Here is a 26,757-nt window from a genome sequence, read left to right as displayed (position 1 = left end):
TTTTATCTTACGTGTAAATCACTAATAATGGTCAAAGTAGAACATGTGAATAGTATAAAAATCACAAACGTTTGGTGTATTAAAAATCGGAGGAAGTATAATTTATTACGGAGTACAATTGAACTAAATATTCATTTGCCATTTTCTTCCTCTATATTTTATATTATGTTCGTTGTTAAAAATATAGTTCAATAGTTTTCCCTAAAATATTTGATAAGAGCTTAATCAGTGAAATTAAGTATATAGAAAATGCTCCATATAAGTTGGTAAAAATATTGCTAGTAAAATATTGACGAATCTTTAATCCTTTATGTAATTTTCCATATTAGTTATCGTTACCATAAATACAGTAAGTTAAATATGACAAAAAAGTATCTATGAATTAATTAACAATTTTAAAAGAGAGGCAAATCACAGAGTGACACTTGTCAGCTCCACATTGATTTTCTCTCTTTTAGTATAATAATATAGATAGATAGATATCGATGTAAAGATAATTTTGAATCAGAGATAGTAGAAACTAATGATGTCTTGGCCCAGTGGTTAAGACTGAGGGCCTGTGTACGATAGGTCTCAGGTTCGAATCCCCCTGCCCCCATTTGTAATTTATAGTATTGCCCATGTGGCTCATTCGCACCCAAAAAAAAAAAATAGTAGAAGGAATATATTGGTTTTTTTGGTGGGCCCAACATAAAAAAATTGGCGGGTATTTTATCTTTCCCCAAGACTTCCAGCGTACGATTTTCAACCTTTTTTGCCACCCTATTCAACCGCACTTAATAGTGTGCGACACAGTTCAGTTGCAGAGGTTTTAGCAACACCACTTTTCTATCTTTCTTTCAGAACCCTACTTCGCTTAATTAATCTCTCCAAATTCACTAGTTTCATCCCCAAATTTGCAAATCAGGGTTTCATTGCTCTCTACAATTAATTTCCAATGCCGATAGTGGAAGAGAGAAAACCAGCGATTCAAGGTCCGGCTGCCCAGAATCCAAGCCCTAAAAATCTAGAAGAAGGTCCAGTAGTATCTCAATCGAGCTCTTGTCAACCCAAAGACGAGCCTTCGCCGGTTAAACCTGTCACCCCTAAAGAGGCCATTATCGCCGTCGCCTCTAAAATTGCCGCCCAGCCGCTTCCTTGCTCCGATCCCGAGGTTTGGGGTGTCCTCACTGCTATCTCTAACAATGCTCGAAAACGGTCGCAGGTAAATCATCCGTGAAACTTATTATAATTTCTGTGTTTTTTTGTATTCAATTTGCTAGGGTTTTGTGAGTGATTTGACACAAAATGTTTAATTTGGTTGTTCCACATATTGCATCCCCAATTTGTTGTGTAACTATTGTTCTAGCAGTGTTAATTGTTGTTGACATAAACTATTTTGAAAATATTGGATATTTATCCTTTTTGTCAGGTTTTTTTTGGTGTGATCTTATTTTAGAGTGCAGTTTTTAACTCAATTAAGTCCTGCTAGCTTTGTTTTGTTTATTTATTTGTGAATTAAAATGTTTGGCCGATTTAATCGAGTATCTATTAACAGGGAATAAATATTCTTTTGACTGCTAATGAGCATTGCATCGGACGAGTAGTAGACGATGTACGTTTTCAGATAGAATCCAATGCTGTTAGTCAACGGCATTGTTCGATTTCCAGGAAGAGAATTCCTAACGAAGATGTGGAGAATCCAACCGGTTTCTGCAACGGTGCCTTTCTAAAAGATACAAGGTTTTTCTCTTTTTTGAAGAGATGCATTTGATTTTATAACAATATGCGAGTATATAATTCTTTTTACTGTGCAAACTGCAAAGAACCTTAGACAATGAATGAGCCAAGAAAGATTTGTTCTGTGTAAGATTGTGAGAGTTGATATTTCCTTAATTAGAATTCTTTGACCTTTTCAGCACCAATGGATCTTATCTAAATTGGGAGAAACTGAAGCGGCGCAGCTCTAAGTCTGAAGCTAAGCTTTGTCATGGTGACATCATATCGCTAGTAGCACCTCCTCAGCACGGTAACTTTATATGCTAATTTTAGACAATAAGGTTCTCCTAAATATATGTAATCTAGTATTGTGCTTCGGTTTATGAGTTGGTATATATATCATGCATTTTACTTTTGACATCTCTAATTTGTGGTTTTGACTGTAGAACATGCATTTGCATTTGTTTATCGAGAAGTCTCATCATCCGTCCCTACAAGTGATGGTACTGCATTGAAGAGAAAAGCAGGTAATTAGCTACTTTTAATTGTTCTTCTGTTTGTAATGGGTCTGCTAGTTTATATCTCATTCTTCCCGGATGGTGGATTATAAACTCCAGATATTTTAAACTTGCTAGAGTGTTTGGGTTTCAAGTATGTTACTCACATGTCCGGAATTTTTTATTCAGAGGAATTTGGTCCTGAAACCAAAAGACTCAAAGGCATAGGTATTGGCGCTCCTGAGGGCCCTGTTTCTCTTGATGACTTTCGAAGACTTCAGCGTTCAAACACGGTATAACTGAAAATAGAGTACTTTATTTCCTCTTTGTTTCCCCTGATACACAAATCTTTTTGCTGGAATTAAGATTAGCTGGGAACTTACTTAAATCTTCTAAGTTCTTATGTAACATTGCATCCTTACATAACATGTTACCTCTTTTTCTCTGCATGAATGGCTTTTTAAAACTTTTTTGCTTTGGCTTCTGCAGGACTTGAGGAAGCAATTGGAGAATCATGTACTTACAATTAACGAGTTGCAAAATGAAAATCGTGAAGTTCTTGAGCGTCATCAAAATGTATGCTTTGTTCCCCTATTCATACTTGACTAGAAATTGTTTGGCTTTTGGAGTATGCATTTTGAACACGTAGCAGGTTGAATGTAGTTGTGTCTGCATTGGGGATGTTGTATAGAAAGACCGGAATAGAGTGTTGGCAACATAGGCTACTAGAAAATCTTTGGAACAAGATGACCATGTGCCTGGTGGGTGATGTCCTGATTGTGAAAAGAGTATTTTGCTATTTATGCTGAACTAAACTGGGCTATTTTGAGAGCAGTTGTGGTCTTTGTGGAAACCTTCACTTCGTGATTCCTTTTTCTCCTAAAAAAAATGTTTTATGTATGCATCATCAGATGTTTTCATCCAGGTTTGATCATACGTACGTGAATCTCATTGATATTGCCTGAAAAGAATCTGGATATCGATGAAAGGGGACTAGGGGAGAGTGCTGATATGCTTTTCATGATGTGCATTTTTCTCTGAAATAATGCAACTCTACCTTATCTTTGCTAAAATTTAGGTGCTTATCATGCTTATGCCCTTGTTATTATTATAATCAAACTTTCTCGCTTAGTTTTTCTTTCGATTGCCCTTGTCATGTATTCAAAGCATTTTATTGTTGAATCCTGTAGGAGATGAAAGAGCTGAGAGAGTCAGTCTCGAAGTCGTATAATGACCAGTTGAATGAATTGAATGAGTTATTGGAAGCTAGAAAGAAGGAATTGACTGAGGTCAACAAAAGTTCTGCTGAACAGAAGCATGCTATTGAGGATCTAAATGAAAGACTTTCTGCAGCTTTGCAGTCATCTACTGAAGTGAACGAAATAATGAAAAGGTATAGCACTGCTGGCTGGGATATATTTCTGGAAAAATGGAAATGACCAATGTTTGGCCAATTGCCGCCTATTTTTCATTGATAACAATGCCACTTGATTCTGCGGTTATTTTGCATTGACTCTGATTTCTTTTGTGTGTGTGCGGCTCTGAATTTTCAAATATTCTCAGAATTGTAGCTACATTTGCTGAAATACTAGATGCCTTGCATATATTCCAGAAGCCACCATTATTTTCCAAATGTTATGTCGCTTCAACGCTCAATCACTCATGATGCTGGATGTTAGAATTGACTCAAGAGTTTACTTGTTTAATTATTGCTATGAATTTAGACTTTTAAAGTGGGTTGGCAATGGGCATTACTTGGGTTATAAGGATTGTCTCTGGGTCATCCTACTATAACGTGCCTTCTGCAGAAATGCAGAATTGTTGAATTATGTTCTGAAGGGCAGGCCGAACAATCTGGCTATTTATTATTTAGCTGAAGCAGAGGGCTCGCCTGAATGTTTATGAAGATGAGTATTTTAAAGTCAAAACCATAAAAGAAATTGAAGTTTGACTGTTTGAGGACTTTGCATAGCAAGAAGAAACTGGAAGCAAAACAATTATGTTCATGAAAAACAAGGTTAGAGGAAGACCATAGGCCTGAAAGTTGTGCTGACTTCTGAAGATTTTTTAACATTCTTTCTCAGCTTCATAATTTAAGGCTTATAATTTATTTTTGGGGTTTTTAAAAGTTTATTTGGGGTAGCTTTACTGATAGTAAGATCAAAGGTGCAACATAGGGGACTTAGATGGTTTCGGAACATGAGGAAGGGGCATCGACGTTTCCCTACGAGGAGATGGGAGAAGATACACTTTCAAAATATCATGCATACTAAAAGGAGATATCGTTGCAATGACTATCTGCAATCTTCTTTCCAGGAACTTGTTAAATTTTTCAGTATCTTGGCTGAATAAAAGTGTGTGAGGAAATGCAAGCTGTTGGCTTCATAATAACTTCTCTCTAGAAGCAGCTGTACAATACTGCAGTTAGAACACTGCTCGAATAAAGAGAACCATTTGATGAGCATGCGTAGTTGCTCGTTTTACATTTGGAATGCTGTAACTTGTATCGGAACTTTTGAAATGGGCACAGTTTTTGTTTTTTCCTTCAGGAAATTGAACAGTGAGAGAAGAATTTGTTGATTGTAGTCTAAAGGAGAGCTAAGCAATTATGTGAAATGTGTAATTGTCCAATGCAGAAAGTAACCCTTTTGTGGTTTGCTTGTTGCAGCCAGAAGGCATCTATAGCTGAACTGAAAACACAGCTAGATGAAGAGCGTGACCAAAGAAGAGAAGAGCGAGAAAAGGCTGCTGCAGATCTGAAAGCTTCAATACAAAGGGTTCAGTCCGAGGCTGAAGAAGAATTAAAACGAGCATCAGATGCTGCTTCGAGGCGAGAAAGAGAACAGCAAGAAGTTATCGGTAAACTTCAGGTACCAACCATTACTTTATTATGTCCTCTATTTCATCTGTAGATTCAGCGTAGGTGGTGAATTTGTTTTATTTTTATTATCAGGAATCAGAAAGAGAAAGTTCATCACTGGTGGAGAATCTGAGATCCAAATTGGTATGGGCCTTTCTTATGTCTGCTTTTTCAATAAGAGAAAAAAGCCATAACACTTTATTATCTTTGTTTGGGCCTTTTTTGTTCTGGGGTTGGGAGAGTTGCATCAGTTTGCGTTACTTAAAATTTGTCTCATAACAGGAAGACACTAGACAGAAATTGGTCTTCTCTGACAACAGGGTTCGCCAGCTTGAGGCTCAAGTATTAGTCGAACAACAGTCTTCTGCTCTCAAAACAACAGTATGTGTTTTATTGAGCTATATCCAACTTCATTTGTCAATCTAATGCTAATTGCTGATGACATTTTCTTTTCCATAGCTGATTAGTTTCCCTTTTGCACTTCTTATTTAGCGAATGGAAGAACTTGAAGGTGAAACGAGAAGAATGAGGAAAGATCTTGACAAAGAAAAGGTACAAGGGGAAACTTCTTTTTATTTCCTTTTCTTTCTCTTCCTATTTTCTCCTGCTACTGGCCGGAGGGAGAAAGAGGGGGGGGGGGGGGTTCATGACGCTATGTGCTAGCTTTCCCCTACAAAGTCTCTGGTTAATTTATAATGATGGTTTCTGTTACTGATTAGATTTTTTTTTTGAGGGATGTCACTGATTAGATTTTCTGTCATAGTTATTATACTGCATACTGGGTCATCTCAAGTAATGGAGCTTCATGATGGTAGTTATATCTAAGCTTGAGTTAAGTTCCTACTCTTATGTGACAAATAATAACTGGTGATTCTGGTCAGTGCATCAGTTTTAGGTCAATAATTATGCATTATATTGGGGCATGCCGCCAGCATGTAATTTGTTTGGACTTCGTTAGAAGAAATGACGTATCAAATTTTGTGGTATTGCTACCCCATGTGTAGTAACATACACGACTGTTCATCTCATTCAGCTTTTTCCTCCCTTTTCTTTCTTGAGTCGATGTGAGATGTTTCAAGGATCAAGTTAAAGTCCTTTACTCTTTACCTGTAATTATTAAATGAGATGAGAATGATGCAGGTGTGTGGTGCTTGTTTGGGGTTGGAGACAGCCTTTTGCTATTGGAAATTTGGAAGTAACTAGAAAGGTGTTAATGCTGGAGGATAAAATAGAGGGCTTCATTAGAGATAGAATAAAAAGGGGAGTACCTAGAAAACAGAGCAGATAGATATGACATAGATTGGGAAGCTGGGATTCGTATGTTGACTGTATTGAAGAAGAAAGGCTTTTGACATGTAGGCTTGAACATTGTGGCAAGGATGTCTTCATGAATTATGGTTATGTGGCTAAGTGGAGTGCTTTGGAAATTCAACGTGACAAGAAGATTCATCTGAAACAAAATATGCTCCCTTCCTTAAAGTAGTTCTGCATTATAGTTGGTTAGGAAACAATATTATACTATTTCCATTAGTTAAGGGCACAACTGCATTCATTTTCATTTCCCTGATGTTGCTTGAGCTCACTTTGTATTTTATACGTACTACCTTTATCCTTGAAGCATGAGTTGTAGATGGATCATGTGAGTTTATCAAATTAATTAAACAATAGTGAAACCCAAATATGTGTATATTGCTTATATAAAAAGGTGTTTTTTTTTGTGGTGGTAGCAGGCGGCTCGGGAAGAAGCATGGGCCAAGGTCTCAGCACTTGAGCTACAAATAAATTCTTCTATGCGGGAACTCGAATTTGAAAGGCGAAGATTAAAAGGTGCTAGGGAAAGAATCATGTTGCGGTAAGATCTTGAATCTTAGGGCTTGTTTGGTTAAAAGAACTTAACTCTCATCTGTGTTAGTAATAGTTCTGTGAAAGTTGAATTTTATGAAATAATATGTTCCATGGAGTCATGGAAATGAACCAAACATCACCAGTTAATGTGCTTGTATAAATAATTTTGCGGAAAAAGTAACATTAATAATAATCCCAACTTATTTGGCGGTCTTCTAATTTTAATCCCAACTACAATTTAACCTAGATCCCAGCTAAAGTTTAACCTAGAATAATAATACTAATGATCCTAGCACATGGTCTCCATCCAGGGAAACACAGTTGCGTGCGTTTTACTCAACGACAGAGGAGATCAATTTGTTATTCACAAAGCAGCAAGAACAGTTGAAGTCAATGCAGAGGGCTCTAGAAGATGAGGAGAATTATGATGATGCCTCTCTTGATGTTCTCCTTGAAACAGCAGCGGAGAATGTTGATGGAAATGCAGCTGCTGGAACGGAAGCTACAGGTTACGGAAGTAATGCTGCTGCCAAGGACGGCCCCAGCACTTCATCAAAGAGACTTGCACAACGTGAGGTAGCTGATACTTCAAGTGAAGAAGGCAGTGCCACTGAGAAGCATGACTGCGATATTAGAAGCCAAGATTATGAAAATACTGAAGAGGCAGAATTTCCCAATGATGAGGGTATTGTTAAAGAGGGATTTGGTTCTGACATTGACGGTGTTGGAACAGCTCCGATGTTTGAAGGAGATGCTGATGGAACTGAAAGAGTTCTTGAAACCGAAAGCCCTGGTGTTGACGGTGAAAGAAACACAGAAATGAACAAAACGGGTGAGTTAGCTGGGGACACACTGCAGCTTGATGATGACACAAATGTGCAAGAAACCGAGCAGCAGATTCCTCTTGGGTGTGAAGACATTCTTCATAATTCTCCGTTGAATCATAGAGAGGAAGCAGTGAAAGCTACTGGTGAAGCTGAACCTGGACTCATAACAACACAAGATCTTTTGGCATCAGAAGTTGCTGGGAGCTGGGCTGGTAGCACGGCACCATCTATTTACGGAGATAATGATTATTCTGCTCAAAATGATGAGAGAGAAAATCATGCGGTTACAAATGATTCCATTACTCAGGTGGCTGAGTCTTCAAGTTCCCCCTCTGGTGCTCCTGCCATGAGATTGCATTCAGACCATGAAATTCAAGCACTAAGCAACATGATAGGAATTATGGCACCTGATGTAAAAGAACAGTTCAAGAGTTTTGTCGGTAGTACTTCTCAAGAGAAAAATGCCAAGCTCCCGGACTCTGATTCAGAAACAGATGATGAATGCGTTGAAGCTAGTAAAGACATAGTAGTTGAAGGGTCGGAATCAGATGATGAAACACAGGCTCATGATAAAGATGAAGAGAGTGAAGATGAAATGGATGTAGATGATGATGCTACCCCAAATGAAGACTCTATGGGATAAGTAATATGGTTATTTCTTCTTTTCCGTTTTCTTCTTTCCATCTTAATTTATTCTTCTGTTAAATTAGAGAATGCTAATTGGTGAGTTAGAGGGAAATAATTGTGAATATAAGGTGTAATTAATTTAGGGGAAGAGGTGTTTTTAGTTCCACTTTAGAAAGAATTAGAATTGTGAGAATGATGTTGGCACCTATACCTTAGGGGCATTGATTTTGTAAGTTAATTAATTAGGAATTTAGGACGAATTGACTCAGCTGTGTTTATAGGGGATTGATACAATCCAATTTGACGGAAATGGAATTGATTTTGTCCTTTGATACTGCTACATCTAGTTCGTTGAATTAGCTGATTTTGTCAAAAGTCATGTGTGCTTAAATTTAAATAGTCGAATTTCATTAGTCATTGAATACATGTGTTGTTTATAATTCTAATGTCGTTGGAGTTTAGAGAGCCAAAAAGGCTTAGACGGGGATCTAATCATGTACTCCGTACCTTGAAGTCTTTGTATCACTCGCTAAACCAAGGTCTTGTTCTTTTCACCCGATCTGGTGTTTTTCATTTTCTAGTCTAAGCTGGTCTAGTATGGTTTTAATATTTTATGTGAGTGCTTTTTGCTTTTTCTGGTATAGTCTAGTATATTCTGGTCTGATTTTTCTGGTTAGGTTTAATAAGCAATAAGAATAAAGTGAAGAGTTATAAACTGGATGAGGTCCTATATCTTGAATTTTTCGTATTGCTCGCTAAACAAAGTTGGTTAGCAACCAGAGGGTTATAGCTATCTGAACGTAAAACTCTGAGACCAAATATTTTGTTAGGAAAAATTGTCTTTTACCACCTAAAAAAATAGAACTTGTATTTTACCACTTGATAATGGAAAATAAATTAAACCTTTACGTGGGAGGCCATAATAACGTTAATATTTCTGATATTTTCTCTTCTTCCACAATTTTATGTATTTAACTTCCTTCTCTTCCCTTGATTCTTTCTCTTCCATAAGTTCACATAATTTTTCCTCCCATTAATTTTTCTATCTTTTAGATTGTAAAAGCAAGTTTTAATTTTTTAGATGGTAAAAAATAACTTTTCGATTTTTATAGATGATAAAAAACTATTCATCCATTTTGCTATGAATGTTATACACCGTACGATGATTGTCAATGCTCGATAGGTAATGCTTAGATGATACTCTTACAAAGAGTTCAACTGAAACCAATAGTAGTAGAATATATAGTACCGCACCTAACAATATATAGTTATGGGAAATTAATCATTAACGTTTAACGAGTAGCAAATTTGTACTAGACTACTAGTCTCTGCCCATTTATATGTACTGAAGCTGGCCTTGGAAATCATTTCAGATGTTTCTTACTCCGATTGTCTTTGTTGGAAATAATTGTCGTCGTGGATGGTGAATGATAAAAGAAATACGCTGCGATGTTTAACTGTGAAACCCTAATGGTGTGTTTGTCAATGAGAATGAATTTGATAATCAATATTTATCCTTATTGTAATGCTAATTCACTTAAAATTATCTATTTTTTTTTTAAAAATAAATCTTTACTACCATCCATTACCATTTGGGGAGTAGTATTAAGTGGAAATGCAAATTTATGAAGAAAAAAAACATCAAATTTGAGACAAAACTGCATTACCTTGGAAATCATGATATTTTTTTTTTTATTTTTTTTCCAAATAACACTTAGATTTTTTTAATTCTCACCATTTATTAACGATTATCAAACAAGTCGTAAAATTACTTGGAATGGCTTCGGTTAATTCGTCTTTGACTATCGAACATATGGGATTTCGGTTCAAGTGAAGGGTACGTTTGTAATCCCTCTTATTAATAGACTTACTAGTACGGAGTAATTACTACTCGTAACCCGTCGGTGCTTCAGTAGAACTACTAGATAACATAAAAATTAGTTAAGGAGTTTGGTAAAAGTATAATAGGGAATTCATTGAATATTGAAACTATTCAACCGTTAGTTTTCCAACTAAAATGATGATGAGTTACATTATGGACGTCAGAAAAAGCACAAATATAAATATATCAAATAAATAAGACAAAAAATAAAAACCTAACAATAGTTGACTTGTTGACTTATTGAATGTAGAAATCCCTGATTTCTCGTGAACACGTGCTATATGCGTGGGCATCCATGTGAAGTTACATGATGATGAAAATGAAATGAAATTGCCAGTATTATATGCCATTTTGTTTGGTCACTACAAAAACAATCAAATTCAAGAGTCTGTGACCCCCTCTTCGGCCCTTCCCATTTAATGCTACTTGTCTGCTTCCTTTCTTGTATATTTGATTCTTAACGATATGCATGTTTTGAGTTACTTGTTACTTATAGGAAATAGAAAAATATGTAAGGGTTATGGACAACAAGTGAAAGAATCGAATAATTAGCTAATATACACCACCTGTGAAGACGTTTTCTCCCTACATGTTAACATGAACATTCCCTTATTTACGTACAACCCTTTCCCTACATGAACATTGCCTACCCTCCCGCCTGCCGGGCCGCCCACCGTAAATAATATGGAGTGTTATCCCACTTTTTGGACTAACGACATAACCGTTCTAACGTTTGGTCATGTCGTGTCAGCCAGGTCATATCGTGTCGCAGGTAAACACAGCTCCAGGGAGATACGTCCGACGTAGCATCATACAACGAGGTACAGCCGACGAAGGACAGGCGACAAAGTACAAGCAACTAAGACGCGTCCTCGAGAAACGGGCTGATAAGTTGACCTAAAGCCCATGATAGGCAGCGCCGTCAAGCTAGCAAGAACGAGTCCAAGACTCACGCGAGAAGCGCGGAAGCAGTTGAAGGCTGAAGAGACGTGTGATGAAGATTCTCCTATCTTTGTGGGATTTTCTCAACCGATTAGACCGTTGAGAATACCCTATAAAAAGACGAAGATAATGATAAGCAAGCCACGTTCACTCAAGCATCGAAACTCTTAAGTTATAAACTGTTTCATCATTCATTATTGTACTTGAGATCTTAATTATCGATTCTCAGAAGAAAAAGCATAAACAATCATATAGAATACTTAGTGGATTGATAGCCTCATAGCTATCCGCGGTTTTTTACCTTGTTCCTGGGTTTTCCGCGTCAACACTCCTCTGTGTCGTGCCTCTTTATTTGTGTCGTTGATTCTTTGCTTAGTTAGTGTCGACCCTAGCCGAAAGTCGCCCCCATACGAATTTTGGCATAAACAGTTTGGCGCCGTCTGTGGGGACATTAACTAGGTTTTACACAAAAGCACCCCTCTCACCATGACTACTGGAGAGATGACGATCGCAGAGATGAAGGCGGCTTACGAGAAAGCCCAAGCCGAACTAGCCCAAGAGAGGGCATCCAACGAAACCCTCCAGAAAGAGCTCGAATCTGTAAAGAGCAACAAGCACCAGTCCCGCTACAAAGGTGGGAAGCCAAAAAAGCTAACGTTCGAGATGCCCGATGACTTTGAAGACGTGACCGACGATGAGGAGGAAACCCGTGAGGAAGAAGACAAAGAAGCTCCCGATCCGGTGACCCAACGCCTGAACAAGATGGATGCACGCATGACAAAGCACTATTCCCGCCTGATGAAGTTGATGACCAGGTTCCCCGGGGCACCTACACCAGTGGAGACCGAGCCGACCGACGGATATGCCGCGTCGCCGTTCTGCGAAGCGATCGCTAGAGTGACGGTTCCGCACACACTCCGGCTCCCAACCTGGACCACCCTGTACGACGGGACATCCGACCCCTATAGGCACGTCAACTTCTACAAGCAGCGCATGTGGCAGATCGGGATTCCGCACGACCTAGTGGAACCTGTTATGTGCAAATCATTCGGCGGCACCCTTGATGGAGCAGCGTTGGAATGGCTCACGAACGTCCCTCCCAGATCCATCTCCTGTCTGTCCGACCTCATCAACGCCTTCTATCAACAATTCGCCAGCAGTCGCCAGTTAGAAAAACAAACCAGTGATCTCTATCGGTTGGTTCAAGGGCCAACCGAGTCGGTACGCGATTATTTCAACCGTTTTAATTGTGAAAAAATTGGTATAAAAAATTGTGATGTCAGGACTGCTATTGAGGCGTTCAAGAGAGGCCTCATCCCCAATTCGGAGCTATACCGGGAAATAACCAAATACCCCTGTGCAACTTTCGAAGAGGTGCGATCAAGGGCCACCGCCCAGATGCGAATCGAAGACGACGAGGTTATCCGAACAGCATCTCAACGATCGACGGGGGGCAGCAGCGACAGAAGATCGTACACCCCAAGGAACAACAATTGGCGACACCAACCGTATGTTCGGCAAAACCAGGTACAAAGTGTCAATCAGTATTATGATACTAACAATGTTTACAGGAACGAGCGGGTCGAACACCCCAACATCTCCGACTACGGCTTCAACGTCGACATTGGAGGTGTGGTGAACGCCCTTCAAAATGTAGGTGGAACAGTCAGATGGCCCCGGAAGAACGACAGACCGGACTCCATGAAGGACATGAGCAAATGGTGCGACTTCCACCGCGACAACGGACACACAACCGAGGAGTGCATCTCCCTCCGAAAGGAAGTCGCATACCTCCTGAAACGGGGGCATCTAAAGGAACTGTTGAGCGACAAGGGAAAAGAAACATTTTCCAAAGAGCAAACCACCCTGCCCGGCCCAGCGACAAGCAGCGAGCGACCAGAACCACCACCGTTCAATAAAGTGGTAAATGTTATTTCCGGTGGTTCAGATATTTGTGGACTAACCTCTTCTGCAGCTAAAAAAATTAACAGGGGAGAATCTGAGACCGTAGAAGAGGGACAAACCGAAGACGAGGTCGCACTACACAGGTCCCTGACCGCAATGGCTATTACTTTCGACGATTCAGATTCTGTAGATACACAGCGGGAGCACCACGACGGGTTGGTAATATCGCTCCCAATAGGAAACGCATTGATCAAAAGGATACTGGTCGACAACGGAAGCTCAGCCAACGTACTGTTCTTGGAAGCACTACAAGAAATGGGATTAGAAGAGAAAAACATAGTAAGGAGATCAACAGTCCTGGTAGGGTTCAGTGGAGAAGCACTACGGACGGTAGGAGAGATATCGCTGCCTACATACGCAGAAGGCGTCAACATGATGACCAAGTTCAACGTCGTCGATTGTCCATCAGCGTACAACGTCATCCTAGGACGACCATGGATCCACAAAATGAAGGCAGTGCCATCAACATATCACCAATCAATCAAATTTCCAACCAAGTGGGGGGTCATGGAAGTCAAAGGGCAGCAAAGGGATGCGAAGAAATGTTACGAGACAGCACTGAAACCATCCAAGTCACCCATCTAGCAATTACAGCCAGGGTCGACGTCGGACGACCCCGACGACCAACAAATCGACGAGATAGTACTAGACCAGACAAAGCCAGACCAAGTCATAAGGGTCGGAGCCTCACTGCCTGACAACATCAAAAGTCAGATAGTGTCGTTTCTAAGAGAAAACTCGGACTGTTTCGCTTGGTCACACGAGGACATGACAGGAATTAGCCCAGACGTGATTACCCACAAGCTCAACGTCGACCCCAGCTTCAAACCGGTAAAACAGAAACGACGTAAGTTCGCACCCGAAAGGAATAAAATCATAGACGAAGAAGTACAAAACCTGATAGATTCAGGGAAGATCAGAGAGGTCAAATATCCAGACTGGTTAGCAAACGTCGTCGTCGTCAGCAAAAAGAACGGAAAATGGAGAGTATGCATCGACTTCACAGATATCAACAAAGCTTGCCCCAAGGACCCATTCCCTCTGCCGCACATCGACGCCCTGGTCGACGCCACAGCCGGACACGAGCTACTCACATTCATGGACGCCTACTCAGGATACAACCAAATCCTTATGCACCCAGACGACCAGGAAAAAACATCTTTTGTAACGGATAGAGGAATTTATTGTTATAAAGTCATGCCTTTTGGTCTTAAAAACGCAGGTGCGACGTACCAAAGATTAGTCAACAAGATGTTTAAAGACCAACTCGGAGACACAATGGAGGTATACATTGACGACATGCTGGTGAAATCGAGGAAGGCTGACGATCACGTGGAACACCTACGACAATCCTTCGACATACTAAAAAAGTACGGTATGAAACTTAACCCGACTAAATGCTCTTTCGGAGTGTCCGCAGGAAAATTCTTAGGTTACATCGTCACCCAACGAGGAATCGAGGCCAGCCCCGACCAAGTGCGCGCGATCATCAACATTCAATCCCCGCGGAACATAAAAGAGGTACAACGCTTGACAGGGAGAGTGGCGGCACTAAACCGTTTTATATCACGGTCGTCGGACAAGTGCCGATTATTTTACGACGTCCTACGCAAAAACAAGGGGTTTAACTGGTCCGACGACCACGAAGCAGCCCTGCAGAACCTCAAAAAATACATGATGTCGCCGCCCCTCCTATCCAAGCCAAAAGAAGGAGAAGTCTTACAACTCTATTTAGCCGTTAGCTCGACGGCAGTAAGCGCGGTCCTAGCTCGAGAAGACGAAGCACAACAACTACCCATTTATTACATCAGTAAGTCACTACTGGAAGCAGAGACCAGGTATTCCTCCCTCGAAAAACTCGTCTTAGCACTCGTTACTGCAGCTAAGAAACTAAGGCATTATTTTGAAACTCACCAAATAGTGGTGATGACTAACTATCCAATCAAGTCTGTGATGCGTAGGCCAGAACTGACAGGTCGAATGGAGAAGTGGACAATGGCACTAGGAAGGTTCGACATCAAGTATCAACCAAGGACGGCTGTAAAGTCGCAGGCTCTAGCAGATTTTGTGGCAGACTTCAGCCCCGACTTAGAAAGAATAGCAGACGACGAAGTCAAACTCATCAACAACATAGAAGAAATATGGACACTCTTCGTCGACGGCTCATCTAACTTTCGTGGTGCAGGTTTAGGCGTCGTACTGAAGTCACCACAAGGGGACATGATAGCACAGGCAATCTGCTGCGACTTCAAGGCAACTAACAACGAAGCAGAATACGAGGCGCTAATCGCCGGAATGACATTAGCTATGGAATTAGGGGCAAGCGGACTCAACATCTTCAGTGACTCACAACTAATCGTCAACCAGATTAACGGCGACTACGAAGCTAAAGACCTAAAAATGACCTTGTATCTCGAGAAAGCAAAAGAGTTAACCTCCAAATTCAAACCCTTCTCCATCAAACAAATCCCAAGAGACCTAAACACGCAAGCCGACGCCCTTGCCAATCTAGGATCCGCACTCAGAAAATCACCATTCTCGACCATACCTCTAGTGCACCTACTATCGCCCGCCGTCGAAAAAGACATACCACAAGACGCCAGCCTCGTCCTATCAACCTTAAACACAGACAGTTGGACCAAACCCATCTTCGATTACCTAAAGCACGAAACTCTACCCGACGACAAGCTAGACGCCAGAAAGATACTTTTCAAAGCTTCACGATATGTTATTTTGCAGGACGTACTATTTAAGCGATCAGCAAATGGAATGTTGATGCGATGTGCCGAAGAGATCGAGTGGGAAACGCTATTGAAACAATACCACGAAGGAGAATGCGGAGGACACGAAGGAGGACGAAGCTTATCAACCAGAATCAAAAGAAACGGATACTATTGGCCAACAATGCTTAAGGACGCCATGAGGTACGTATCCAAATGCGACAAGTGCCAACGACACGCAGGTATGACACATAAACCATCCGAATTCTTGCATCCAACCCTAACTCCGTGGCCTTTCATGAAATGGGGGATGGACATCGTTGGCAAATTGCCCGTCGCCCCAGGACAAAAGGTCTTCATGTTAGCCCTAACAGATTATTTTTCCAAGTGGATAGAAGCAGGTGCGTTCCAACAAGTAAGGGACAAAGAGGTATGCTCGTTCATATGGACTAACATAATATGCAGGTTCGGAATACCGTCAGAAATCATCTGCGACAACGGATCACAATTCATCAGCGACAAGACAAGAGCTTTCTGCAAAACATGGAACATCGAGCTAAAGACGTCGACGCCCAGATACCCCCAAGCAAACGGACAGGCGGAGTCCAGCAACAAAACGATCATCGCGTCGCTGAAAAAGCGGTTGGACGACAAGAAGGGGCGATGGGCAGAAGAATTGCCATCCATCCTATGGGCCAACAGGACGACGCCTAGGACGGCGACGGCACAGACTCCCTTCTCACTCGTTTACGGGTGCGAAGCGGTACTTCCCCCTGAAGTGACGCTGCCCAGTGCACGATATGGACTCATGACGCCAGAGCAAAACGACGTAGAACTCAGCGAAAACCTCGACAACACAGAAGATCTCAGGGAAGCAGCATTGATAAGGATGGCGTCACAGCAACAAATCGTGGCAAAGTGCTTCAACAAAAATGTCAAAGTGAAAATGTTCAAAGAAGGAGATTGGGTACTGCGCAGAGTATTTCAAAACACGAAAGAATTGAACGCGGGTAAGTTAGCACCAGCTTGGGAAGGACCGTACTTGATCGACAAAATCGTCGGAAAGGGGGCATACAGACTCATTACCAAAGACGGCAAGTCGGTCCCCCGAAGCTGGAACGCCACACATCTTAAACTCTACCATTTTTGAAACCTCGTCGTAACCAATTTTATCAGTCGCCGCATCGTCGTCTTTACTTTTCTTTATCGTTTTATTTTAAAAACCATTACTGACTTAGGCATCGGAGGGCCGTTGGCATCCCCAACGGCCAATCCTCCTAGCGACCCCTGTTTTCTTTTGCAGAATGCAAGACGCACGACGAATGACATCCACAAGCAACAACGTACAACTCAGAGCGAGACCGCAAGAGACAACGAAGTAACAACGCAGGTATGATTTTACACATCAGTCGGTTCAATACTTATTACTCGCAAAGCATCTGCTACACGAAACTAAGACATCAAAACGCAACGGGATAACCATAAAGAAACACAAACTTAACACACACGACGCGCGACCCCTAAGGCCACGACTTCCGAAATTTCAAAAACTAAACATTATCCACACACAGCGTCGCCACTACCGACGACAAATAAAAACACAAGTCATCCAAACCACCTCGTCGCCGCCATCGACGACGAGTAAAGAAGTTCACCAACAAAACACAAAAACCAACAGAAAATTCAAAAACTACAAACTAATACATCCCTTCTTCCTGAGTAGAAACCACGACTTCCTGCTCCGGCTCTTGCTCTGGGGGCACGACTGGCACCTCCACCGACGCCACGTCCACCGTCTCGTCTTGAGAAACGACGGCAAGGGCCTCCTCTTCGCACCCAACAGCTAAAACCTCCCCCTCTTGGTCCGGAACAGGCGCACTCACCACCAACAAAGCAGCATCCACCTCCGTCGCCTCAGTACTAGCAGTGTCAGCCGTCTTCGCCAACTCCTCCGAATCCACCACGGGCATCGACAGGTCAGCCATGGTACCGCCATTAGCCAGATAGTCATCCACCTCCTTTTGACACGGCCAAAGGCTAGTCTCCCCAATCAGGCAGGAATACATCATCTGCGCCCGCGTCCTCCATATAGCAAGAGCCTCGACGTCCTTCGCCTCCTCCTGCAGGGCGTCGTACAAGCTCCTCAATCCATCCAATTCCTCTGTCGTCGAGGTCAACTCCTCCTTCACTTTCTCCAGATCTTTAGCCACGTCGGCTAACTGCTTATCCTTACCTTTCAATTGATCACCCTTGGCCTTAATCACCGCAGCAAGATCCACAACCTCCTTCTCAGCAGCTTTCCACTTCGCTTCCCACGATGCGGCCGCCTTCTTCGCCGTCGCCGTCAGCTGCCTTGCATTCGTCACCTCGTCGCACAGCAACGAACACTGCCTACGCACGGCTAAGGCAGCCTGCGACGCCTGCGCAAAACCAATGCCAAAACAGATTTACACAACATACATCTTTCACAAACAAAAAAGAAGAAAAAAACTAAATAAAACTCACCCGCAGACTAAGCTCAGCGGCGTCCGACGCGACAGGAAGAGGATCCACCTCGTGGTATCGTCGATACGTCGTAGGCAAGATCAAGCGATCAGCGAAAGGCCATATAACCGACGCCTCTTCATCACCCAAGAAGCCTGGGGGCAAAGTGATAACCGTATCCTCGACAGGATCCGTCTCGACAGGTCGCTTCTTGGCCGACGAAGTAGACACTTTACTAACGTCGACAGCAGCAGACGACGCCTTGAACGGCTGTGGAGGCGACGACGAAGCAATCGGATGAAAGCCTTCGGCTCCTATGACGACAGGCGTCTCGGCCGATGAACCTATCGCAGAAAACCGAGGTACAACCGTCATACCCCGTCCACCAGAAGTCGAGGACGACCTAAGTCGCTTCCTTGCACGCTCCTGAATCTCGCTCTGAGACATCCTCGACACAGGCCGAGACGAAAGAGTATGCTCTACACCCAATACAAAAAATAAAGGTCAAACATTATCCAAAACAAAAACAAAAATATATACAAACCCCGAAATAAACAAACGACAAATACCTGAGTTGTCAGCCATATCACCTACTTCACCTTCGGCGGACGACGAGTTTGCCACTACCTCCTCAAGCAAATCCAACCTTTTCCGACGACGAGTCAGTTGACCTGATCCCTCGTCTATCTCCTCCTCCTCGGCGACGTCGCCTGACCGGTCCACCTCCTGCTCGTCTAAAAACTCTCCGTCGCGACTGAAAGACCTATCCTCGACAGAATAACCCAAGAACTTCCGATACTTATCCTCAGAATCAGCGTTCAACTCAGTCAACGACGACCCCTTGACAACTGCAAAACAAAACCAAGTAAGGCGACGTTCAGTAAAACGACGAGAAACAAAGATAAAACGACACATTTACCTTCCATCGTCCATCCCTCGACCAGAAACCGCCCTTTATCTCCCAGAGAATCTTTGCCTACAAAGACAAAACGACTCTGCCAACCCCTGTCGTTCACACCTAAACCAACACCTAAGTTCGTCTTCCCCTTCTTCGTAACCAAGGTATACCTACAACACTTCTGCAGTGCTAGGTCGTAAGAGTACATCAAATCAGACAGGTCAAACGGCGTACGCCAGTTCGCAGTAACTCCATGCACCACCGTGAAAACCCGCCATATCTGGGGCATCAACTGACCCGGACTCAAATGGAAAACCTCGATAAAGGACCTAACTAGAGGAGTGAAAGGAAATTTGAAGCCAATTGTGAACGGATACTCATACATAACCACATACCCCTCTGGACAGTCAAAGGCTTCCTCATCCGAGCCGGGAATCTTCACTTCCGCCGACGGCGGCAAACCAGCAAGTTCAACAAAAGCCGCCGGATCCACCACAGTAGAATATATCGGGTTAAGGGACTTAACCCGAGTGGAACCCGACTCCCCCTTTCCTCTCGCTACAACCGACTTAGATCTACCCATCTCACTTACAGAAATCTACAAGGAAATCGAAAAAGAAAGCAAATTTTACCTGAAAATCGAACAAACTCAGTGCGAAAATCGACTTCGCTTTCTCCCTCTTCTCTCTCCTGCTTTCGGATCTAGAAATTTTTCGAAAAACTTGGTGTGAAGAACTTTATTGCATGTCGTGAATTGGTATTTATTACTCTAGAATTTTGAACGGTTTTATCCCACGAACTAGGCAGTTGAAGACGGTTTTTTAATTTGAATTGTTTCTTTTGCTTTGTGTGACTACGCAAATTCACAATTGGGGGCAAACTGTTATCCCACTTTTTGGACTAACGACATAACCGTTCTAACGTTTGGTCATGTCGTGTCAGCCAGGTCATATCGTGTCGCAGGTAAACACAGCTCCAGGGAGATACGTCCGACGTAGCATCATACAACGAGGTACAGCCGACGAAGGACAGGCGACAAAGTACAAGCAACTAAGACGCGTCCTCGAGAAACGGGCTGATAAGTTGACCTAAAGCCCATGATAGGCAGCGCCGTCAAGCTAGCAAGAACGAGTCCAAGACTCACGCGAGAAGCGCGGAAGCAGTTGAAGGCTGAAGAGACGTGTGATGAAGATTCTCCTATCTTTGTGGGATTTTCTCAACCGATTAGACCGTTGAGAATACCCTATAAAAAGACGAAGATAATGATAAGCAAGCCACGTTCACTCAAGCATCGAAACTCTTAAGTTATAAACTGTTTCATCATTCATTATTGTACTTGAGATCTTAATTATCGATTCTCAGAAGAAAAAGCATAAACAATCATATAGAATACTTAGTGGATTGATAGCCTCATAGCTATCCGCGGTTTTTTACCTTGTTCCTGGGTTTTCCGCGTCAACACTCCTCTGTGTCGTGCCTCTTTATTTGTGTCGTTGATTCTTTGCTTAGTTAGTGTCGACCCTAGCCGAAAGTCGCCCCCATACGAATTTTGGCATAAACATGGAGTACTCTGTATGTAACGTTATTTTTAATGAGAACGATAGTATTTGTATAACTAATGTTAATTAGTACTATGGTGTTGTTTTTTCTTTTTTTTTCTTTTTTTTTTTTGACAAAAGCTAAATCATTACAACACTAATCGGGAATTACACTACAAATTAAAACACGAGGGGTGGAGTCATAGAATTTCTTTTTAACAGAATACCAAGAGTCTTCAACGAGGCAAGACGAACTTCTTTTGGAACCAATACTTATCCTGCAAAACCAAGAGTTAGTACAAAATACGGGCCTTCTACCTCTTCTTAATCTTGGGCGAGAGTAAGAAGTGACAGTCATCGGGGTGTCTTGAGAGGAAGAACAGGTTGGACGAACAAAACACTTCAACGGGGACAGAAATTTTGCATTTGGAAGGATCAAAGACGACGACGTAGCTTCACTCGTTGCCGCTTGAATTGCCACACTTGTAGTAGGATCTTCATGCGCCAACTTTGGAGTTGTTTTTTATATTTTTTTTGGGTGTAGAGAGAGTTACAAAAAACACGCCGACAAATGATGTAGATGAGATTTGATCTCAGATCTTGGATACCACCCCAAAACTTTTATGGAGTGCCAACTAAGCTAGTTGGCATTTATAGTACATTACCTCACATATTGTGGCGATATATTAGATGGTTGTGACGTGGTTGTTGACATGTGGTTACTCATAGAAGTAGGGAATAATTAAGTTCGCTTATGAGAAGTTTGATGTCGATCTAAAATAACTGAAATGTCTTTATTTTTTATGTATCCATTTAGAACGATTGTCGTACATGTTTTTTGAAATTTAAAGCATACATAATATACGATTAGATGGATAGTCGCTCATAAGATAAGCCCCTTACGGAGACATAAATCATAAATGAAAAGCCCTAAAACAAGCCAAAATGGTACCACAACGACTGTTCTTTTTTATCTCCTTCATCAATCGTCGTCGTCTTCTTCTTTCTTTCTGGCTGTTTATCATCATTACTTTTATTGCCATCATTGTTATCAATTACTATTATAACAAAAAAAATACAAAATAAAAATAATGATAATAATTAAAACCAAAACTCCTACGTATATTCACACAATATATATAGACCAAAAAGAACTTTTTCATTTTCCTTACCCTAATTTTGCATGCTAACAAAAAATGTTATGAACTTCACATATATAATCCCATTTAATTTCTTATGTTATTATCGTCGTCGGACGATGATGTGCAATATTCATTGGTTAATTACAAGGAGGTAAATTAATTCATTATTTTTATTTAATTTTATATAATTTCATTATTATTGTGGGTTAATTTTATCTTGGATAAATTTAATGCAGGAAGATGAGAAAATCGTCGTTGAAAAATTACAAGGCAAAACTCAAAGCAAATAAGATATTATTGAAGAAGAACTTGGAGTTATATTTGAAAAACCAAGATATTATCAAGGAAAATGCAAAGTTAAGGAAGAAAGCAACTTATCTTAGTGAAGAGAACAAGGTTCTCCTAGCTCAACTATGCAAGTCGTCGTTACAACAACAACAACAACAACAACAACAACAACAACAACAACCCAATATGAATCTCACGGAAATAGCTGGATTAAGATTCAATTATACGCGATATTAATCGAATAAAATTAAAGTACGCGATATTAATCGAATAAAATTAAAGTATAATTGCATCGTCAATGTTTTGGTTATATAAAATTAGCATCGTTTTATAGAGTGTATTTAGAGTAATAAGGTTGTGGTTTCAATCATACATTTGTTTTTCCATTTCGACAAGTATTTTTTTTAATTTATTTTTTCTTGTTTTGATGTGTCTTTGAAGTTTATTGTTTCAAAGTCGTCAAGTGGAGTAATAGAGTTATATGCACTTGATCGAAAGATTGAATAATTGTGTTTCTTAAAGGGATTTTTATTATTATTATTATTATTATTATTATTATTATTATTATTATTATTATTATTATTATTATTATTATTATTATTATTATTATTATTATTATTATTATTATTATTATTATTATTATTATTATTATTATTATTATTATTATTATTATTATTATTATTATTATTATTATTATTATTATTATTATTATTATTATTATTATTATTATTATTATTATTGTTTTATTTATCTATTTATGTGTTAGTATACAAGGTATTATTGTCATTAAAAAAATGTCATAATGTCATAATACTATTTAAGGTTTTGATTAATTTTAGAGGATTGGTACGTGTATATGTATAATAATTATTTGATTTCTACATGCATTGACGCACAAGGTATCGCTTGCAATTGTCACTAAGTGCGGCTAACTTGTACAAAAAGAGCATGTGATCCTAGCTATCTGAGGGTGATTCCGAGAAACTCTCCACGATGCATAAGTAAGTGATTACAAGTTGTTCCGATATGAAACAAGTAGTCTTGAATGAGGCTTGTTCGTTGGATGAGGAAGACCTTTGCTTGTATTGTTGTTCGGCTCAAATGTAGCTACACGCAAGACACGTCAAATTGGCATCGGGGGTGGATCCGGGAGAAGTCACTTGGATGCTTAAGGCCCTAAGTCAGTAGCTGCTCAAGAGTAAGATCGAGAGGTCTCATTGGGTTTAGTGTGTGAAGGTAATAAAATAAACATACCTTGAGAAATGACACACATCGACATATATATAGGGGGTGTTTGCCTGTTTGGTTAGGAGAGGTTTGAGGGAAAAAGAGCTTTTTGGGGGTGAATTAGAGGTTTGGTCTTTAGAAAAAGCTAATTGGGAGTGTTTGGTTAGGAGAGGTAGAGTTTTAGGGTGAAAAAGCTAATTTTGAAAAAGCTCAATATAGGAGCTTTTTGCAATTAGAGGTTTGAGAAGGTAGATGAAAATTACTATTTTGTCCTACTAATGCCTATAATTACAACCACTATCAACCTTAGTACCCTACATATTTTTCTCCTAAAAACATTACTCACACTTTCTTTTTCATTTCACCTTATTTACTAGATTCGTTTTTTGTTGTAATAAATTTTATATTAGTATTTTGAAGCAATTGAAGTATATTGCAATCATGCTTGAAATATCATTAGTAATATTTCTCTATTTGAAAAATATATATTATTAAAAAATTAAATTGAGAATAATTTTTTAAAAGTAATAAATTTATTTTATTTAGTCAATGTTTATTAGAAAAATATAATGAGAAAAAATTAACACAATAAACTATTTGTCTAATATTAATAAGAAACAAATTATGTCAATGTCCTTAATGGTCATTTTACATACTTCCTCCGTCTTTAATACTCGCAACGTTTGTTACTTTCACGCATGCCAATGCACAACTTTGTTCATTTGTATCTTAAATTCTCTTTATGAAAAAATGATAAAAAGTTGATATTTTGAAAATACACATTGAGACGAATCTAACAAGATCCCACATGACTATGTTTTATCTTATATAAAAAACACCATGAATAGTCAAAGTAGATTGTTATGGGTCGTTTTGTATGACGTGAGGTCGACGGCATGAACGGGTCAACGTGAATCAGATCGTACCAGTTAACTCCTACTTTTAGGGAGTCGTTGTGGCTGAGTCAAGGTCAAAGCAGTTAGAGAATATCAAGGAATTATTTGAGGAGATCATGGAGGCAGTTGAAAAGATCATGGAGGCAGTTGCCAACACATTTATCTGACCTACACTTCTGTATAAATAGCCTCACCAAGAAGACTTCAGGGGGGCAGAAAAAACCTATGGCCAAGACCCACAGTGAAACCTATACTTCTTATTACATACTCTCCTCGTAACCATGGCACCTAAAGAATTACAAGATGTTTTACTTCTTCCTTAACTCCACCGAGACATTCCACTAAGTCCACTACTACTTTTTATCTACCTCTTCTCCGTAACTTATCCCCAAGGCAAAACTACCTAATGCCATCATCACTAATCCCTAGACGTTATTATTTAATATCATCCAAAGCTAAAAGCCTTTCCCTAAGATCCATTATACTTCACCAAAAAGCTAACACCGTGCTAATCAGAATACTTTATATAATCGTCCCCGATCCATTTATCACTACTCCCAAATACCTTTTCGTGCTCATGCTTTATTATGAGTTACTAGTATATTTACATACACGCAAATAAACGATGTACTCGTGTTTAACTGGGCTTGTTATGCCGGCAACATAGTGGATTGGTGGACTCATTGCCACCCGCGGTTTTTATCCCTTTCGGGTTTTCCGCGTCACCATCTCTTGTCTCGTCTCTCTTTATTTTCTGTCATTTATTTCCTGTCATTTGCATAATTATTCTATCTAGTCGTCTATGTCCCAACCAAAGGTCGTCCATACGAAATTTGGCATAAACAGTTTGGCGCCGTCTGTGGGGAGATGGCTAGATTTATCTTCAAACACATATCCACAAATGTCCTCTCAAACACAATATCCGACCCACTTGGGTTCACCAATAAAGTTGTCGCCAGGCTATGGATTGTTGTCATACTTTGTCGCCACCATGAGATGGAGCTACGTCAGGGCACATGTCGCCAACATGACAGGTGTCGTCGACGGGTCAGGTGTCGTCGACGGGTCAGGCGTCGTCGACGGTCAGGTGTCGTCGACGGTCAGGTGTCGTCGACGGGTCAGGTGTCGTCGACGGGTCAGGTGTCGTCGACGGGTCAGGTGTCGTCGACGGGTCAGGTGTCGTCGACGGATCAGGTGTCGTCGCCAGGCTCGTTGGTCGATGGAATATGGAATGACGTCAGGGTACATGCCATCGCCAGATAAGGTGTTGACATCAGCAGGTGTCATAACTAGAAGTGACGCGTTTGAGTGGTCGAATTCAACCTAGATGATGCATATCGTGACAACAATGACACCAACGCTTGATGACATCGAAAATAGACGTCACGGACCATCATGCAGATGTCACCACAAACAAGATACAATATGAGTTGTCTCGTACCTTGATAAGATCTCGAGACGATTTGACACTTGACGTCGCGAGAAGTATGGTATAAAACTCAACCCCAGTGATTCTAATTTAAACTAATATTGTTTCTAGTCCTTGTTGTCACTAAAACAGATGCGAACACGTGACGTCATCCACCAATGACATGACGTCAACATAGTTTCGTCCGACGTCACATCCACATCAGTCGACGACGTCTCCAAAAACGAAGGCGACAAATGGAGATTCAACAACAAATTGTCGGCAATACTAGATTTTGTGGCTAACTTCAGTCCAAGTATCAAATAGGAGAATTTGTAGTTGTCCTGAAGTCGCCACAGGGGAGCATATAGTATACTCTATCTCATTTAATTTTCATATAGTATACTTGATTTGCTTTTTATATAGTATACTTTGCTTGTTTTAATTTCCAAAAGCACTTTGAAATATATGCTATACGTTGTTATCCTACTTTTTGTACTAACATCGTCACCACTTGTCGTTTGATCATGTCGTGTCGCCAAGTATTATCTTGTCTACAGGTATTGACGTGTCGCTTGGCTAGGTCATGAGTACATCAGGCGACCGACGTTTGAATGCAGGTGACAAGGTACTGTCCTGTCTACAGGTACTGACGTGTCGCTTGGCAAGGTCGTGAGTAAAGAAGGCGACCAACGTTAGAAGTGTTACACGAGGTCACGACACGACATGAGGTCACGACGACACAACACGACGCCACGACAGCAAGTCACAACAGCAGGACGCGACCATTCTGGTTACCCCTATGACGACAAGAAATTTCTCGGCGTTAAACATGGTACATAGAAGTAATTATCGAACATCTTTATTTTAACAATATATTTCTTCGTAAGTTCGCCAACAGATCGTTGATTGATACATGAATATCAATGGGGGCTAAAGGTACGAACATACTTTCAAAGTAAGTTATCTTTTATTTATAACATACACGTATTGTCGCTGCCACGTACATCGCA

At 40.6% G+C, this 26,757-nt stretch overlaps 3 protein-coding genes across 4 annotated transcripts; 2 read left to right on the top strand and 1 right to left on the bottom strand.

Annotated features, from left to right (window-relative positions):
- The first annotated feature begins 740 nt into the window (after window positions 1–740).
- Window positions 741–8,694, top strand: LOC110798115 (uncharacterized). 2 transcript variants are annotated; one of them, XM_022003259.2, is made up of 13 exons: window positions 741–1,204; window positions 1,538–1,722; window positions 1,899–2,008; window positions 2,145–2,225; window positions 2,385–2,488; window positions 2,685–2,771; window positions 3,386–3,588; window positions 4,864–5,065; window positions 5,149–5,199; window positions 5,338–5,436; window positions 5,548–5,607; window positions 6,786–6,907; window positions 7,212–8,694. In XM_022003259.2, exons 1-13 carry the CDS (start codon window positions 938–940, stop codon window positions 8,368–8,370), a joined length of 2,730 nt encoding a protein of 909 aa, XP_021858951.1. In that variant the 5' UTR covers window positions 741–937; the 3' UTR covers window positions 8,371–8,694. The 2 variants fall into 2 exon arrangements, with proteins under 2 accessions (XP_021858951.1, XP_021858950.1); XM_022003258.2 differs by having other exon boundaries at window positions 6,783–6,907.
- Window positions 8,695–11,664: 2,970 nt separating this feature from the next.
- Window positions 11,665–13,728, top strand: LOC110798123 (uncharacterized). Its single transcript, XM_056836267.1, has 2 exons — window positions 11,665–12,374; window positions 12,462–13,728. Exons 1-2 carry the CDS (start codon window positions 11,665–11,667, stop codon window positions 13,726–13,728), a joined length of 1,977 nt encoding a protein of 658 aa, XP_056692245.1.
- Window positions 13,729–17,560: 3,832 nt separating this feature from the next.
- Window positions 17,561–19,879, bottom strand: LOC110798129 (uncharacterized). The gene is made up of 4 exons (XM_056836266.1): window positions 19,267–19,879; window positions 18,917–19,195; window positions 18,369–18,826; window positions 17,561–18,283 (listed from the first exon to the last, which is right to left on the bottom strand). The coding sequence occupies exons 1-4, from the start codon at window positions 19,826–19,828 to the stop codon at window positions 17,561–17,563; spliced, it is 2,022 nt and encodes a 673-aa protein (XP_056692244.1). The 5' UTR covers window positions 19,829–19,879.
- Window positions 19,880–26,757: the final 6,878 nt, after the last annotated feature.

Source organism: Spinacia oleracea, chromosome 2 (genome assembly GCF_020520425.1).
Source record: "Spinacia oleracea cultivar Varoflay chromosome 2, BTI_SOV_V1, whole genome shotgun sequence".
NCBI lineage: Eukaryota > Viridiplantae > Streptophyta > Magnoliopsida > Caryophyllales > Amaranthaceae > Spinacia > Spinacia oleracea.
Note: the sequence above shows the minus strand (reverse complement) of the source record. Positions and strands in the feature narration are given on the sequence as shown.

Excerpts from the sequence above, each read along its gene's own strand:
- LOC110798129 (XM_056836266.1), bottom strand. The coding sequence starts at position 19,828 with ATGGGTAGATCTAAGTCGGTTGTAGCGAGAGGAAAGGGGGAGTCGGGT. Across the intron at positions 19,196-19,266 it reads CGAGGGATGGACGATGGAAG|TTGTCAAGGGGTCGTCGTTG; the intron begins GTAAATGTGTCG and ends TTTGTTTTGCAG. Across the intron at positions 18,827-18,916 it reads TGATATGGCTGACAACTCAG|AGCATACTCTTTCGTCTCGG; the intron begins GTATTTGTCGTT and ends TATTGGGTGTAG.
- LOC110798115 (XM_022003258.2), top strand. The coding sequence starts at position 938 with ATGCCGATAGTGGAAGAGAGAAAACCAGCGATTCAAGGTCCGGCTGCC. Across the intron at positions 5,200-5,337 it reads AGAATCTGAGATCCAAATTG|GAAGACACTAGACAGAAATT; the intron begins GTATGGGCCTTT and ends GTCTCATAACAG. Across the intron at positions 6,908-7,211 it reads AGGGAAAGAATCATGTTGCG|GGAAACACAGTTGCGTGCGT; the intron begins GTAAGATCTTGA and ends GTCTCCATCCAG.
- LOC110798123 (XM_056836267.1), top strand. The coding sequence starts at position 11,665 with ATGACTACTGGAGAGATGACGATCGCAGAGATGAAGGCGGCTTACGAG. Across the intron at positions 12,375-12,461 it reads CAAACCAGTGATCTCTATCG|GACTGCTATTGAGGCGTTCA; the intron begins GTTGGTTCAAGG and ends TTGTGATGTCAG.